At 44.0% G+C, this 14,645-nt stretch overlaps 1 protein-coding gene across 2 annotated transcripts in view; it reads right to left on the bottom strand.

Annotated features, from left to right (window-relative positions):
- The window catches only part of arhgef18b (rho/rac guanine nucleotide exchange factor (GEF) 18b), a 32,821-nt gene extending 19,267 nt beyond the window's left edge, over positions 1-13,554 (bottom strand). Inside the window, exons 1-10 of one of the 2 annotated variants that reach the window (XM_053878382.1) lie at positions 13,437-13,554; positions 9,241-9,395; positions 8,244-8,806; positions 7,102-7,282; positions 6,898-7,024; positions 6,754-6,808; positions 6,295-6,339; positions 5,878-5,952; positions 4,612-4,720; positions 3,996-4,164 (exon numbers count right to left, since the gene is read on the bottom strand). In XM_053878382.1, coding sequence (XP_053734357.1) covers positions 3,996-4,164; positions 4,612-4,720; positions 5,878-5,952; positions 6,295-6,339; positions 6,754-6,808; positions 6,898-7,024; positions 7,102-7,282; positions 8,244-8,806; positions 9,241-9,395; positions 13,437-13,512 — 1,555 coding nt within the window. In that variant the 5' untranslated portion in view covers positions 13,513-13,554. The remainder of the gene's footprint in view (positions 1-3,995; positions 4,165-4,611; positions 4,721-5,877; positions 5,953-6,294; positions 6,340-6,753; positions 6,809-6,897; positions 7,025-7,101; positions 7,283-8,243; positions 8,807-9,240; positions 9,396-13,436) is intronic. The other variant, XM_053878393.1, reaches the window with a different exon arrangement.
- Between the last annotated feature and the right edge of the window lie 1,091 nt (positions 13,555-14,645).

Genomic DNA, 14,645 nt, shown 5'->3' on the forward strand with positions numbered 1-14,645 from the left:
CCAAGTCAAACATTCAACTGCTCTATGGCCCAGGGGACACATTGACACACCTCTAGTGGCAGATGTTGCTTGAAATGGAAGAAGAAGAAAGAACGAAATATACAAAACTCTTAGCACATTTTAAATATGACACCTTTCAGCCACTTGTTCCACTTAGTTAGTGAGGACAAGTACAACAATCTGAAGTGACTGACACAAATATTGATCTCAGTGTCTTTTAGCTTGTTGATTTCTATATTTAATCCACCTTTACTTCCTCTATTGCGCACTTCCTTAGCACGAGTCAGTTTCCTCCAAGAATCTGAAATGGTCATCTTCAGCTGATCACCTAAACGTCTGTGTGGATTTCAGTCGACTGACCACTGACCAGGAATCAAATGACGTTCAGTTAATGACTCATAACTGAGCAACTCATAACTCTACCAAAATGAGAGAGAAATGTTAGAATAATAGTAGAACTAGTATCGTGAGTCTATCGTGGAAACTACACATGGAATCCGAGTCAGAGTCAGAGTCACTCGAACTTTGTAAAAGCATCACAGCAAGTCTGACATGCTGGAAGGCAAGTCAGTGATGCATGCACAAGTGGTGTGCTGCGCTGGGCGCGGAAGGTTCGACCCGGAGTCAGTGGACTGGGCTGTTCTGCTCTAGCAGACCTGCCAAGTACAATTAGAACCATGTGACCCAGTAAGAGCCCCGTTAAGGGACAAGCTGGGATCACTTCTGTGAAACACTGGCAGCGTCCAGACATCACCTGCTTGGCCGAGGAATGACAAGAATTTGACAACATTTAACAAATCGGGGATGTTTTAGCTCTTAGTCCCTACACCAGCAGGCAGGTTATTACGGCCACGCAAGGGGGTGTTCATGCACTGGGAGCCCAACTGTAAACAAATATTTACATGTTCAGCGTAATTCTAAATAATAAATGAACACTTGTCAGAGCTTAGGCGTGATATATTATATGGATTAGATAACAAGTTGGTGCTAACAGTGCTAGCATTCACCTGTTGAGCCTCAAGTAACAAAGCGTCAGAACAGCACACAGCACATAAACAAGGCTGCACTATCAATGTTCATATCAATACATATCATAACAAAGCTGCAATATCAATGCTCATTTCATAGTCTGCCGTTTTACTTTAACATAACGAAAGCGTCGCGAGGCAACCCTGGTAAAGTTTTCGGACAAGCGTACGTGAGTTAGCACGTTAGCTTTGAGCCTGGATGTTTGTTAGTTGTAACGTCCAAACTGAACTTGAAATCAGATGTGGGCCGCTTTCTACAAAAGACCTGAAGTGAGAACTTTATATTGGTAAATATCGCGCAAAGATGCGCCGGTAAACGATTGATTAATTGCGACTAGCAGCTAGCTGTTAGCAGGAGACAAGGTTGTCCATTGAGAGGAACAACGGCAGTGATCCACCTGATCCCGCTACAGGAGCCGCTTCTTACCGTCCGACTAACGCCGACTCTTCGCATCCAGGGGGAAAGTTGCACAGCCGGGGAGTAGGCTGGATCCCGACCACACTTGGACTCACTAGCAACAGGTTTCCTTCATTATTTTTTTACTCAGTTTTGTGTCCTTCTTTGCCCTGGGAACAGTGTCTGGCATACAAACGACGCATTCCACAGGCTGAAGCCCCACTGAGCTCCGCTCGCTGTTAAAGGGACACTCACTTGTTTTCTGACCACCGTCTGGTTCCCTAGCACTCTGCCCAAAATCATTACTTCAAAATACGATTTTTAAAATAAATCTCCAGTTTACAGTATTTTATAAAAAAGTACAATACTGTTTGTTACTATACCTGTAAATAGCCTTCAACATTTTCAATTCTTACTTTAAAATACATTTTTTTAAATGAATTTCCAGTTTACGGTACTTTATAGAAAGTACAGCACTGATACGAAATGAAATGTAAATGGTCTTCAACATTTTCAATTGAGACTCAGATGATGACAGCAAAGCCCACTCATAACTTCCCTCTGTTCTTTCCTCCTTCGACACCAGGGCACCTTCGACAACTTATCTTGATCATCCTCCCGAGTCACACGTCATTTTCCTGTCCTCCTTTATCACACCCATGTTGCTCAGTGGTTATCCTCCTTCGCTCCTTCTGTCTGGTTCATACATACCCCATGGCATGTCTCCCTACTGTGCAGTAAAAACTTCCCATCCTCCCTGCCTGCACTCTCCTCTTCACCTTCCTAGAGCTCAAATGCATCATCACCTTGTTTTTAAACAGCAACAACCTCCGGTGAACGTTCTCTGCTATAGTTTCATTTGCAATAGTACTGAAACTTGATGATATTGAAGCTGCATCTCTTCTCCAGTCCTTCATTATCAAGCTTGGTTCCGCTTTTGTTTTCATTGTCCCCCCTACTCTCTGTGCGAGCTTCACAGCTAATGGCACACACTGGAACTAATCTGGCTTCACCTGGATAAGAGCCCTCCAGTATTTGCTCCTCTTTCTCTTGCGACCTGTGTTGCTAGTGCTCTAGCCTTTTGTTGGTCATAACAGTGTGTTAGCTCTGCCACGCCGCACGGGCCCCATGCGTTTTCTCTTCCTTGCTTTGTGCAGCTGTGCGTGACTTCACCACACATTTGCTTGCGCCGATTCTGTATTTTCATTACTATGCGAGAGTTCTGACCACCACGTTATCTGTTCTATTTTTATACTACGGTTACTTGTTTTTTGTTTTTTTGTTGTTACGTGTTTAATTGCTTGTTCTCCAGCCAGTGTTGACAGCCGTGTGTTTCTGTTTCATTTCTTATAGATTGCGCTGTGTGTGTCAGGTTTTCAGATGCTGTTCCTTGACTCGTCGGTACTGTTGGTGTACTTTGTGTCATTCAACTGCGTGATTTTATTTCTTTGTCCCTCTACGTCGTACAGTCCTTCAAGTTTAATTTTTTGCATTGCTTTTTTTTTTTGTTGTGGAACCAACCGTTACTCAGTTCTCCATGTTATTTGTGAAACATGACCACAAAATGTGTTCCTTTCACCAACACATCAACTGAGCTGATCCTTCACACGCTTGCATCTGCAGGTCTGTGATCATTGTTCGCATACAGATTGTATTTTATAATTCCAGCGAGGAATAATGTACATTTTAATAAAAAAAGAAGGTTGTGTATCCTTGACTGGTCTTTGGGTAAATCAGGACTTTCATCGTCACTGTTTCCCCTATTCACTAGAAAGGATGCTTTGGACCCCTGTTACTTATTTTAATAGAAATAGTTATTAACCCCCATGTACAAAAAGCAAAGAAATAATAAAAAAAAACCTTTCACAGTGCATGTATGCAGAGGTGAGCTGTGTTGGCTATTGGATCAAATATTTGTTGTACAAATATCAATAATGATGTGCAGCAGTCTTCTCACGTCGCCTCGCAGTTCCAAAATGTTCCCTAAATACATCATCTTCAGGTGTTTTAAAACACATCCATGGTAGGGTTCAGTGTTCATCGACTAGAAAAAGATGGCGTAAGCCTCCTGAGCATATTACAAAACACACCAGTGTTGTAATAACGATGAAAGCTATTAGTGTATAAAAAGAGAAGCCGCAGGCTGCTGTTGCATTCCTCACACGGGGCCGACACAAGAGTCGGCTCTCACCTCTCGACAAAGCATTAAATACGTTCTCTGGCACTGGAGAGACACAGGAATTATTGTGAGCGTAACCCTACAAAGTGAAGGCGTGCAGTGAGTTCACAAACAGCTGTCAGAAGAGGCTGCTGACGGATGGCGAAACCCGTCTAAACAAGCTATTTAAGTTGAGCAATAATACGACCCAGAGCGGTGACGTCGGTGAATTAACACTTCAGATAAAAAAACAAGCTGAATTTGCATCCAAACACTTCAAGGACCGTGGTGGCAAAAAGAGAAGCTGCAGAGTGTGATCAAACATGCACAGTTCAGGCTACACGTGCGAGTGAAAAACGTCTGTGTGTCACAGCTCAACAACCACGTGTTAGACGCCAGTGTGGCCACTCACTCATGCACTGCAGGCCATGCTTTTGCTGCAGCGTCTTGCAACACAGGGAGCAGGTAGCGCAGCTGGAGAACGAGCCAGGCACCAACTCATGACCGTTACTACGTCTGCTTCCCTTCTCTTTGGCTTCCCTCTCTCTCTCCCTTTGCTGCTCCTTGTCTCTGTTCTTACCCTGCAGAGAGAAAACATACAGGAAGGCTCACATTTAACGTATTTACTACGGCGTCTTATGACACCAGCAGCTGTGCCGGCTATGTAACAGGGTTAGTGTAAGGAGATTAGCCCGGCTGCCTGTTTACACCTGAGCTTTCGCAGTGTCAACAAACATACAAATGTTTTTCTGTAATCATTACTAATGTTCTCAGTTTGTTCCCCTTACTGGGGTGAGTGGGGGGGGTGGAGCCTATCCCTGCTACTTGGGACAACAGAAGCGTGTCAAGGCTCGAGGGTTCGAATCTGACACTGTATATGGCAGGATAAAACAATCATAATGGACGCACTTGACAGCAATCCCAGTACTCAGGCTAACCTCAATGCACAACAACAATTGAGGTTTTCTTGCGTATAATAAAGTTTTTCTATAGCAACCTGGGGAATATGTCAAGAGTCAAGAGTTCACCTTATCTTTGTTGAAGGATCCCGTCACCCTGTTCCTCAGCGAACTGAGAGTTCTCTTCACCTTGGTGCCTTTCTCCACCTTCTCAGCTCGATCGTCCTCTTCCTCGTTCCTTAAAAAGGACCCGCAGATTACTATTGCACATTGTCAAGAGCAACCTGCACTGTGATACGTGGATCTGAAGAAATATTGGTCACACAGTGCTTTAACATCTGAAATGGGCCCTAATGCCGTTGCATGCTCTGAAAACAGGTGTCAGAGTGCAAAGGGTCAAAGTGCTATTCACAGTCCACACACAGAAAAGTCCCCTCTTTAACAGGAAATAAAAGTTGAAAGAGAATAATTATCGGAGGCTAATCTTAACGTATACTGTGACATGTCGGTGGTTCACCTATGACTCATAGCACTAGGGGCTCACAAACGACACACACTTTTCTTCAAATTCCCCTCTGTTTCCAGATTAGCCATCAACATTTCTAATCTCCTGTTATTAGTATACTGTACAAAAACAAAGCATTGGCATTGTATTCTTCATTGACATTTTTAGTTGAGGTTTTGGTGCATTTCAAATTGGAATTGAATTTTGAAACAAAAGCTGCAGGCAGATTTAGGCCACGGGCCTTGAGTTTGATGATAAACAAAATGAAACAGGATGCCTTTATGTTTAAGACACAAGGTCGGTGGTACGGATTTCCAACATTAGATAAACAGAAATATCCCAACAACAGTACATTTTCAAGACTTCTATCCTTCATCATTGTGTTCCATAAGTAAATTTACAGCTAGAAAAGACGTACACTGAACCCAGTGTTGTCGAACCTCAGTTTCTGTGGTTCTTCTTTCTCCATGGTGATAGGAGAACTGGACTGTATTGTTCTACTTTTGGGATCGTTCCATTCATTTCAGTCCAGAAACCAGAACCGACCGTGCTGTATTGCTGACCATGAACCATGCAGGGATGACGTCATCAACAAGTGACAGCAAGGACATATTTTCCAGGCCGGATTCATTCACACTGATTCATCCTTTTGTGTATATGAACGTTTCATGGGAATTAAAAGTTGTGTCTAAAGCACTAAAGTATAGTGTCATTTAATAATGGAAACATAAAATAATCACCTTCCTAGCTGAACGTGAATTCTTAGCTAATTCCTGAGGCAAAGAGGTTCATGCTTTGAGTGTGATAGACAGTGTACATACAGTGTACGGTATATAAATGGCAGGTTTAGTAACACGATTGAATGAGGAAACAAAAGGTTTTGAACTTACTCATGAGAGAGGAACTCGTACCATGTGACATTTCCCAAATCCTTGTCACTTGATCTGTTGTTCCTCTGCTTTGCTCTGTAAATGACAACAATGTCACTTCTTTAAATAAAAAGATGTAACAAATTGTCACTTGTTCTTTGATTCAGTGAGGGTGATTCATCCACAGAACATATATGCAGAAGTGTAGAGAGAGGTTGTATTCAGCTATTGGTGCACATGGGTGTTCCCTTGCCAGATCTTATCTAAAAGACTGGTGCTGAAATGCCAGGCAAGCATGTGACCAGAGGCTGCACTTGCATGCACCAAGAAGGCGTGATTTCCAGCTCCAGTCTTGCCAACACGTGCTGGCAATGTTGATGCTTCCTAAACACTGCAGTGTTTGGGAAGCAGTGGCGTTCAGGGCTCCTGCTGACTTACCCGTGGTACAGCCTTAGCTCCTGGAGAACTTTCTGTACCATCAGCCTGTGACAGACAAGACACAAAGGCTGAGCAAAGGTGGGGAGAGGCGAGACGGCAGGGAGCTGAGTGTCAAACTGATTCAAAGAAGAATACTGTACACGCACGCACACACACACACAGAGGGGCCTTCTAAGGAGCTGGAGGAGAGCGGGACTGTGGGAGGAGACAGTGTCAGACGTATGACATGGAGCAGAAATGTCAGCAGGGAATGGGGGAAGCCCTCGTGTTCTGAGCTGGACCAGACTTGAACCATTAACAGCTCAGGAACTGCGTGTGCTGGACGACACAGGAGCCTGGAGCCGTCATTTTAACAACGCGTGGCCATAACTTCCAGGATGATGGAAGCACCCTTGAGGTTAATTCCAAGAAAAGATAAGGGAAGTGTAGATTCTGCAACTGATGACAGCGGCGACTCACATGTGGCTCTGCCCGTCGCTGGAATGCAGGTTTTCTTCCGGGTCAAACTCGTCTGCTGCAGCGAGGAGAAACGTGATGAAGCGCCCTCTTTAGAACAGCCTGCTGGCTGTCAGCTTTAAAGCAACATTCACGCCACACTCCCACCTCCTGCTGCTCTTGCTGCTTGTTTGGACGTCTGAAGCACACGAGAGACGTGCGCGGCACGTGAGCTCGGGTCTGTGGCGAGGATCTCGGAGCGTGAGTACAGATGCTTGCCTGGAGAACCAGCAGCCTGGAATCACAACAGAATTGGTCTGCATCATTCAGTCGGGTTCAACTGTAAAGTTGTGTTATTCACAGTTTATTTACCACAGTGCTGACGGCGCCTCTGGGACATGAGGCCCGTCCTTCAGGCCCTTCTCTCTCCCTCCCTGGAGTCACCGTGCTGCTGCAGGTCAGCGTGTGGCTGGACTGGAAGAGACTGTTCAGCCTTTCCTCTTTCTCCTCTCGCTCACCATCACTGTCTATTGCTGTGGTGTCCAAACTCAGCCTATCGGCATGGCAACAATTTCATTAGCTCAGACTGGAAGCCTTCACTGGAGCTTAACAATAAGTAATACAATAGGATTCTTTAGTTCATTTCATGAACCACATGAGCTCCTCGAGAAATAACAATGCTCAAAGGAAAAGTGTCTTTACTGGTTGTTTGTGAACTTGGTTCTGTACCACTCAGTTTGACTTTTCAATGCAAAACAACTGTGTTGTGTTACTGCTCTACTCCTGCAACGTTCAGGACGGTTGCAGCATCTTATGAGTCTGTCACAATGATGGCAGCAAAAGCCGAAGCCCTAGATTTACCGCTTCACTCCTTCCTTCATTCATCTGTTGACACAACTGATCAATTCGAGAACAATATTTTATTTTATTTTATTTTATTTTATTTTATTTTATTTTATTTTATTTTATTTTTGTGTTTTTGACTGCACATTTTCCAAAGCACTTTCCTAGGTGGTGGGATTCCCACTGACCGTGGCAATAAATCTGATTCTGATTCTGATTCTGAAAAGAGAGATACATCTCTCAGTGGGAACACTTCAGTATTCCTCCAGAAGGGATGCTGTAAGTTTCAGGGCATCAGGACGTTTGCCCCCTTTGCTCCGGCTGCTGCCCAGATAAAGATGGATGGGTGACGCGTATATTATAACAAGATACAGTCTCACATATGATTAGTTCATCTTTTAAATCTAAGTAATGTATCTATTGTCACGCATAAAAAAGAAACATTTAAGATAATCTTGTCAGTTAACAGAAAAATAATTACAGATCAGGAAAAGAAATCAGATGCAATAAATATCTATAACAACTGCTTGAATAGTTGTTCACTGTGACGGTCACAAGTCTGAGAAACACTTGCTGAAGTGGTACTAGGCATAAACAGGCACTGAAGGAGGCAAAAGCTTTAATAGCTCAGCGGTAATAGAGCACCCAAATGTATAACACAAACATCTCACCTCCTCCCTGGCATAATCGGGGACACCGGGACCCCCCAGCTGTGTCTCCGAGAAGTCGACATGGACCTGACAAAAATAGGGAAGCTGTCCAGCTCTGGTTCTCCATCGTCCTCCATCGCTGTTTGCCCCTTTTCCCCTCCTGATCCGTTTATTTCTTGAGCTGCTACAACTGAGCCCAAAAGTCCTTTGAGATTTATAGTCAAACTAAGCCCCACTCCTGGACCGGAGGGTTCATGGCTGTCAAGAATATAGCTGGGCAAGACTGTAGGATGAAGCTGAGTGACCACCAAGCTGTCCACCGCTTTTTCTCTGGGTTCCAGGTGGGAGGGTGGCTGGGCTGGTGGAGTCTGGGTAAAGTGAGGGGGCGTGGTCAGTGGCAGCGTGATGATGGTACTGTTTTGCTTGGTGATGGTTTCAGCTGACTGAGAGGCGGGAAAGTGTCCCTCCAGGTCTTTGAGGAACTGGGAGTCTCTGAGGGAGGAGCAGAGAACCTGCACGTCCTCCACACTGCTGCTCACCTCCACCAAGGGACAGTCGTAGTCGCTGACCTCTGAACACGCATCCTGCCGGGACAGACGGTGAGGCAATATTACAAATGCAGAATTCACACTTTGAACCCGAACAATGACCGGAACTGAAACTCTAAATCATTAAATTAATACAGAAAAAGCGGAAAAAAACGATAGACCATTCTTTTTTTTCATTTCCTCCTTGTTTGTTCTTAGCAATGACCTGAACAACATTTAAATTCCACATGACAAACAAGCACAAAATGTAAAAACAAAACCTCTGCCACACACATCCTGATCCAGAGAAGCCAGTAGAGGTGGCTCACGAGTGACATTCCACAGACCAAGAAGCAAGTTTTATTGCAGACTTGTAAGACCAGGTCTAGTTGAAATGAAAGAACTTTGAAGACACTTTCATAACATGGCATTAGAGGACACTGGATAGGATTCAACAACATGAAGAGACTCTGGTGCAAAACATGTTCTACCTGTTCTTTGACCTCAGCGGGAAAAAAGACATCTTCTGGGATGGACTCGGGCGACAGAGAGGATGAGGACCCTGTCACTGTTGTGGAAGGAGGTCCAACGTTGGACTGGACAATTTGTTGTCCACAGGACTGACGATAGGGTTTGCACTCTGAGGCTGAGAAGAAAGAAATACAGGTTGAAGATGAGGTTTCACTGAGAAGTAGACTGGACAAAGAAGCTGTGCTAAGACATGGTGGAGGTCTTAAAAGCGTTATTGACATAGTTATATTGAAAACACCCACTTGTGTAACTGTCAAAAAAACAATATTTGCTAAAAAAAAGCCATTTGAAGACTTCTTTCATCGCTGTTGCATATATTTATTCTTGGATTCAGAGGGCCATCGTTGCCGCGGCGACTGGTGTGCAAGTCGGCAACTGTCGTCAGTGGCATGATCATGTTTTTCAAAATAACAGGATGCAAATATGGTTCCACAGACAGATGAGTTCTGGTCAATGTGGAGTTTTCTTTCGATGACTGCACAGCGAGAGACACCCTAGGCACTTACATAAGTCTTATTTCATAAGGCCACCTGCAGCGAACCTCAGTGCTGAGCCCTGCTGGCTCCACACAGACTCATGCAGATCTGTTTCTGTTCCACGCTGAAGGGTCCGATGTGTATGGAAGCTCTGCCAGCAGCTGACTTTGAATTACTATTACGATAAAAGAAGGCTACAGCCAAGATAAAGCATAAACAGGCCTGTCCACCTTTGTGTGTCAGTTTAAGGTGCAATGAATCAGAAAGATTTGTCCGTAAAGACTCAGTTTGTAGACTACACAAATATTAATACTGTGACATTTATAATACACACACCAACAGTGTCACCTAAAGATGTTCAGACTGAGCTGGACAGGAGCTAAAAATCCTGCATCAACTCAAGAACGACAGCCCATGAGATAAGGAAGGTGAGTTTCACCATGAAAGTGCAGGAATGAAAATTGAGATGTGGGTTTCAAAATACTGATGTTCTGGTTCCTGGTTGTTCATTTGTTTGTAAACAGAATAACTGCAAAATGATTGGATGAGTTGCTGAATAGTTTTAGCTTGAATTGATGGTAAATTAAATGTGATTCCATGTTGGTGGTGTTCTTCGAGGTTCATTTGGACTTGTGGATGAGCTCACTTCCGATTTCTATTACTTGCGAGTGCGCGAACAAAATACATTCAAAAAACACAACATCTACCGAAATAGTAAAAAAAAAAAAAGTAAATGGAACTTCCATTTTACTGTAGTGAAAACGTGGATTTACCAACATTTTGAACCTTCTCTACAACATTTCATCCATAGCTGTTGCAGGCCTTTTCTTCATGTCATCTGTGCGTTATCAATGTTCTACTACCATTTGCTGTCCATGTGAGCTCATCGCACAAGGAATATTTTTAACACGAATCATATACATAAAAATACATGTAGGGAAATAATGTGGTGGGGGAAATAAGAGGTACAGTATACATTGTCTCAGTGCCATTCAAGGCATTTGTGATATAGAAAATGTACCACCCAAATGTGACTCCAATGGTTCCACAGAGAACTGTCCCAGGTTTGTCCAATAACCAAACCAAAAGAAGTATTGTCAGTTTCAATTTGCAATGAAGGGGTGTCAAACTGATCCACGAAAGGCCAGCAGTGGGTGCAGGGTTCTAATCCTTCAACCAACCAGGTGTCAGCTGAAACAAACATTTGCTGCATTATTGGTGTTTAGCCCGGACTTCCCCAATAGGCCTTGTGTGTCTTGTTCATTGAACCAGTCTTTCTTCCTGACTAGTCTCGTGATGTCCGGTAGGTCCTCTCGGTTTGGCCCGTGTGGTCAGTATAGTAGCAGGGCAGCAGCTGAAGTCTTTCTGCCTCGTGTGTCGGCGTCCTGCAGCACGCCTCCTCTGGGTCCAAACACGACAGCCAGGGATGTTCTCATATAAACACAGCGGCAGACAGAGTGTAGCTCCACTTTCTATTTCACTAAATCACGGCCTGAGACGGATGGCAGCTTCCCTGCAGGAGGGGGAATTTGTTTGTGTTGAAATCCCACTTGTGTTTCGTGTAAACTCGACTTGACAATGTCTCTGGGTGCTGTTGTCGCCTTTTATGGTCGGCTGTCCTCAGATATCTGCGGCTGCGACAGCAGAGTCGCCGCCACACAACCTGACTGAAGATGCTCCACCTCAAGAGGATTTGCTGGTCATTACTTGGCTACACAGGAGGAGGTCATCCAAGCTTTTATTGAGGTTCCTTTTCAGTGAGACGGAACACTTAGGTGTGGTCAAGGTCTGGCTCCGGGGCCACCTGTGGCAGCGCCCGGCAGGAGATATATAATACATAACACATAGCTTTTATGGTTGAGGGGGAAGTGAGATGGAACACTGATTTACTAACTGAAACATTTACATCAGAAAGAAAAAAAATAAAAATACTGGCGTGGCGTTTTCTTATCTCTGTCACTGAATTCACAGCAGCAGCAGCAGGTTCAGTGTCTGTGCATTTCAGCTGTGAAACCTCAGGGGATGAAAAGCATGCGACAGGACATGAAGACACATGTTAATTCAAGTGACAATCACAAGAGGAACCTGAGCGTCACATGACGTGAGGTGAGGAACTGCATCAAAGAACTCCCTCGACATTTGACCCATGTGGTGGGAAGGAACTCGGTGCTGCACGCTGTTTTGAAATGGAGGGGTTTTGATGTTTTGGCTCGAGTGTGATGCTACAGCAGACTGAGAGTGGAGCAGAAGGGCTCTATTCCTTCCACTTTGGCTCACAGAAACACAAACGCTATACTATACTGTTCTATACTGTACTATACTGTACTGTACTGTACTGCACTATACTAAACTATACCATACTATACTATACTGTACTGTACTGTACTGTACTGTACTTTACTATACTATACTATACTATACTATACTATACTATACTATACTATACTGTACTATATTATACTGTACAATACTGTACTATACTATACTGTACTGTGCTATACTATACTACACCACACCACACCACACCATACTATACTATACTATACGATATACTACACCGGACCATACTATACTATACTATACTATACTATACAACACAATACAATACATTACTACACTATACTATACTATACTGTTGTGTTCTGTACTGTACTGTACTGTACTGTACTGTACTGTACTGTACTGTACTACACTACACTACATCACACCACGCCATACTATATGATACTATATATACTATACCGGACCATACTATACTACTATACTATACTGCAAAAGACAATACAATACAATACAACACAATACATTACTACACTATACTATACAACGCTATACTATGTTAAACTATTCAGAACTATACTATATTATACAATACAAATGCTTTTACGTTTTTTATTTATAAATATAAATAACTATATTTGATGTACAACAAATATAACGCACCTCTAAGCAGTTCAACTTGACTGGATAAAAAAAAAATAGAAGATACACCACTCACACTATAGCATGACCACAACACTGTCAGGGTCCTGGTACACAACAATAACAGCATGTCTGAATCAGAGGCCCATGAATGAGTCTGTGAAGGTTGTTGCTGATTCAACACTATACTGTGTCCTAAAATATGGCAGGAACCATCAAGTAAGTCTAAAGTCGCACTGTGCCACGAAGGTAGAAATATCATGAACTGAACTCAAAAGTGTATTTCAGGTTGATTTAAGTGTAAAAAAAAACATGTGGCCATCACACCTGTGGACATTACCGAAATGGTCGTGAATATTTTCGGTTAATCATTTTTGAATCCAGATGTGTGCAGCTAGGAAGCAAACAAAGCTTCGGAAGGACCCTGAGGTCAGTGACATCAAAACAACGGCCACCTCACGGACCTTCTTTGATCAGTGCCGTTTCAAAGAGCCACTGAGACAAATGAAGCATCCCACACAGCGGACAGTGCATCACATCCCGAGGAGCAGCAGAACAGATCATTCCTGTCACCAGCTTCACCGTTAGAGGCCAAAACATCTCTCATCTTTCAAAGTCTCATTTGAATCGTACAAACAACAGGTAACATGAAACTCTTGCACCATCACCACAAACCACATCCAGGTCCAAACTATTACAGACAGCAAAAACCCAAGTGATTCAGCAGCACAAGCATTTCTACAATTGTCAACATGTACCTCTCTTGAAAGACCATCTCTTCATCCAGAACTTGGAGAAGGAGGGCCAGGAGTTGTTGAGGGGCGAGTCGGCCATAGCAGCAGCAGCAGCACTGTGGGGAAGGCCAGCAGAGAGAGTGGTGCTCGCTCACGCTGCAGCTCTGGCACCCGGCAAGAGCAAGAGGAGTGGAGGGAGGGAGGAAGAGAGGGAGGAGGGCAGTCCAGAAAGAGAGGTGAAGAGCCAGAGTCGGCAGGATCACAGCTCGCGGGATGCTTGGGATTATGATTTTTAATAATCCATTCCAGAAGGACACAATGTTTTCTCTGTGTTTGTCAGAATAACTGTGTCGTACCTCCGGAACAATGAAAGGTCACCACAGGAGGACGGTCGCTAGTGCAAACGCTGTGTTCAGGCCAGTTCAGTGAAGTCAGGCAGAAGAAGTCAGAGAGAAGGAAGTAGGGGGAATGAAAGAGCAACCATGAATTCAGAGTCACATGTTCTGTCAAAGCCTCAGACGAAATCGAGGGCACAGAGGAGCCGTGAGCAGGCAGGAGAGGACGGGCTTCTATCTGAAGCAAAAGCAGCCGCCGCGCTCTTTCAACTTGCACCAAGAATGGCATGTCAAGTCGAGCACATCAGGAGGAGTCTCCTGACTTTCACACTGAGAGGACCAGGAGAGAAGCCACCCTCAAGACTGGCTGTCCAAAACAAGCGGATTTAAACTTGAAATACTTACTGTGATCGAGTGCAAGCACAAGACGCTCAGCAACCGTCGCTCTTCTGCGTCTGACTCCACCACAGTTGCACCACCAACACTTTCACAAGAGCGGCCTCACTTTTGAAATGTCACTCTGACTCTGACTCATGTATTGACTATCAAGTAGCTTTCTCACGCTGACAAACTGCTGCTGCTCACATCAGATCACCAGTTGAGGAACAGGGAAGGTTAAGAACTGAAACTGTTCAACACACTGAGTGACGGAAAAATCACATGACAATTGAAGAAGTCTGAGGATGAGGAGCAAACTGAGTGAGGGGACATAAGACAAGTGTTGTTACTTTCAGTTTTCACCTTTGACTGATGTTTTCTTTAACACTGTTCTTTAGTGGATAGATGTGGCTGCTCTGCAAGGGTGGGATCAGGAGTCCAGACCGATGCACTACTCATGAATAGACATCAAGTTTGCAAATTTGCTTCAGTTGTTCGAAAATGTTCAACAAGTTTACTT

This window comes from Synchiropus splendidus, chromosome 1, assembly GCF_027744825.2.
Source record: "Synchiropus splendidus isolate RoL2022-P1 chromosome 1, RoL_Sspl_1.0, whole genome shotgun sequence".
Taxonomy (NCBI): domain Eukaryota; kingdom Metazoa; phylum Chordata; class Actinopteri; order Syngnathiformes; family Callionymidae; genus Synchiropus; species Synchiropus splendidus.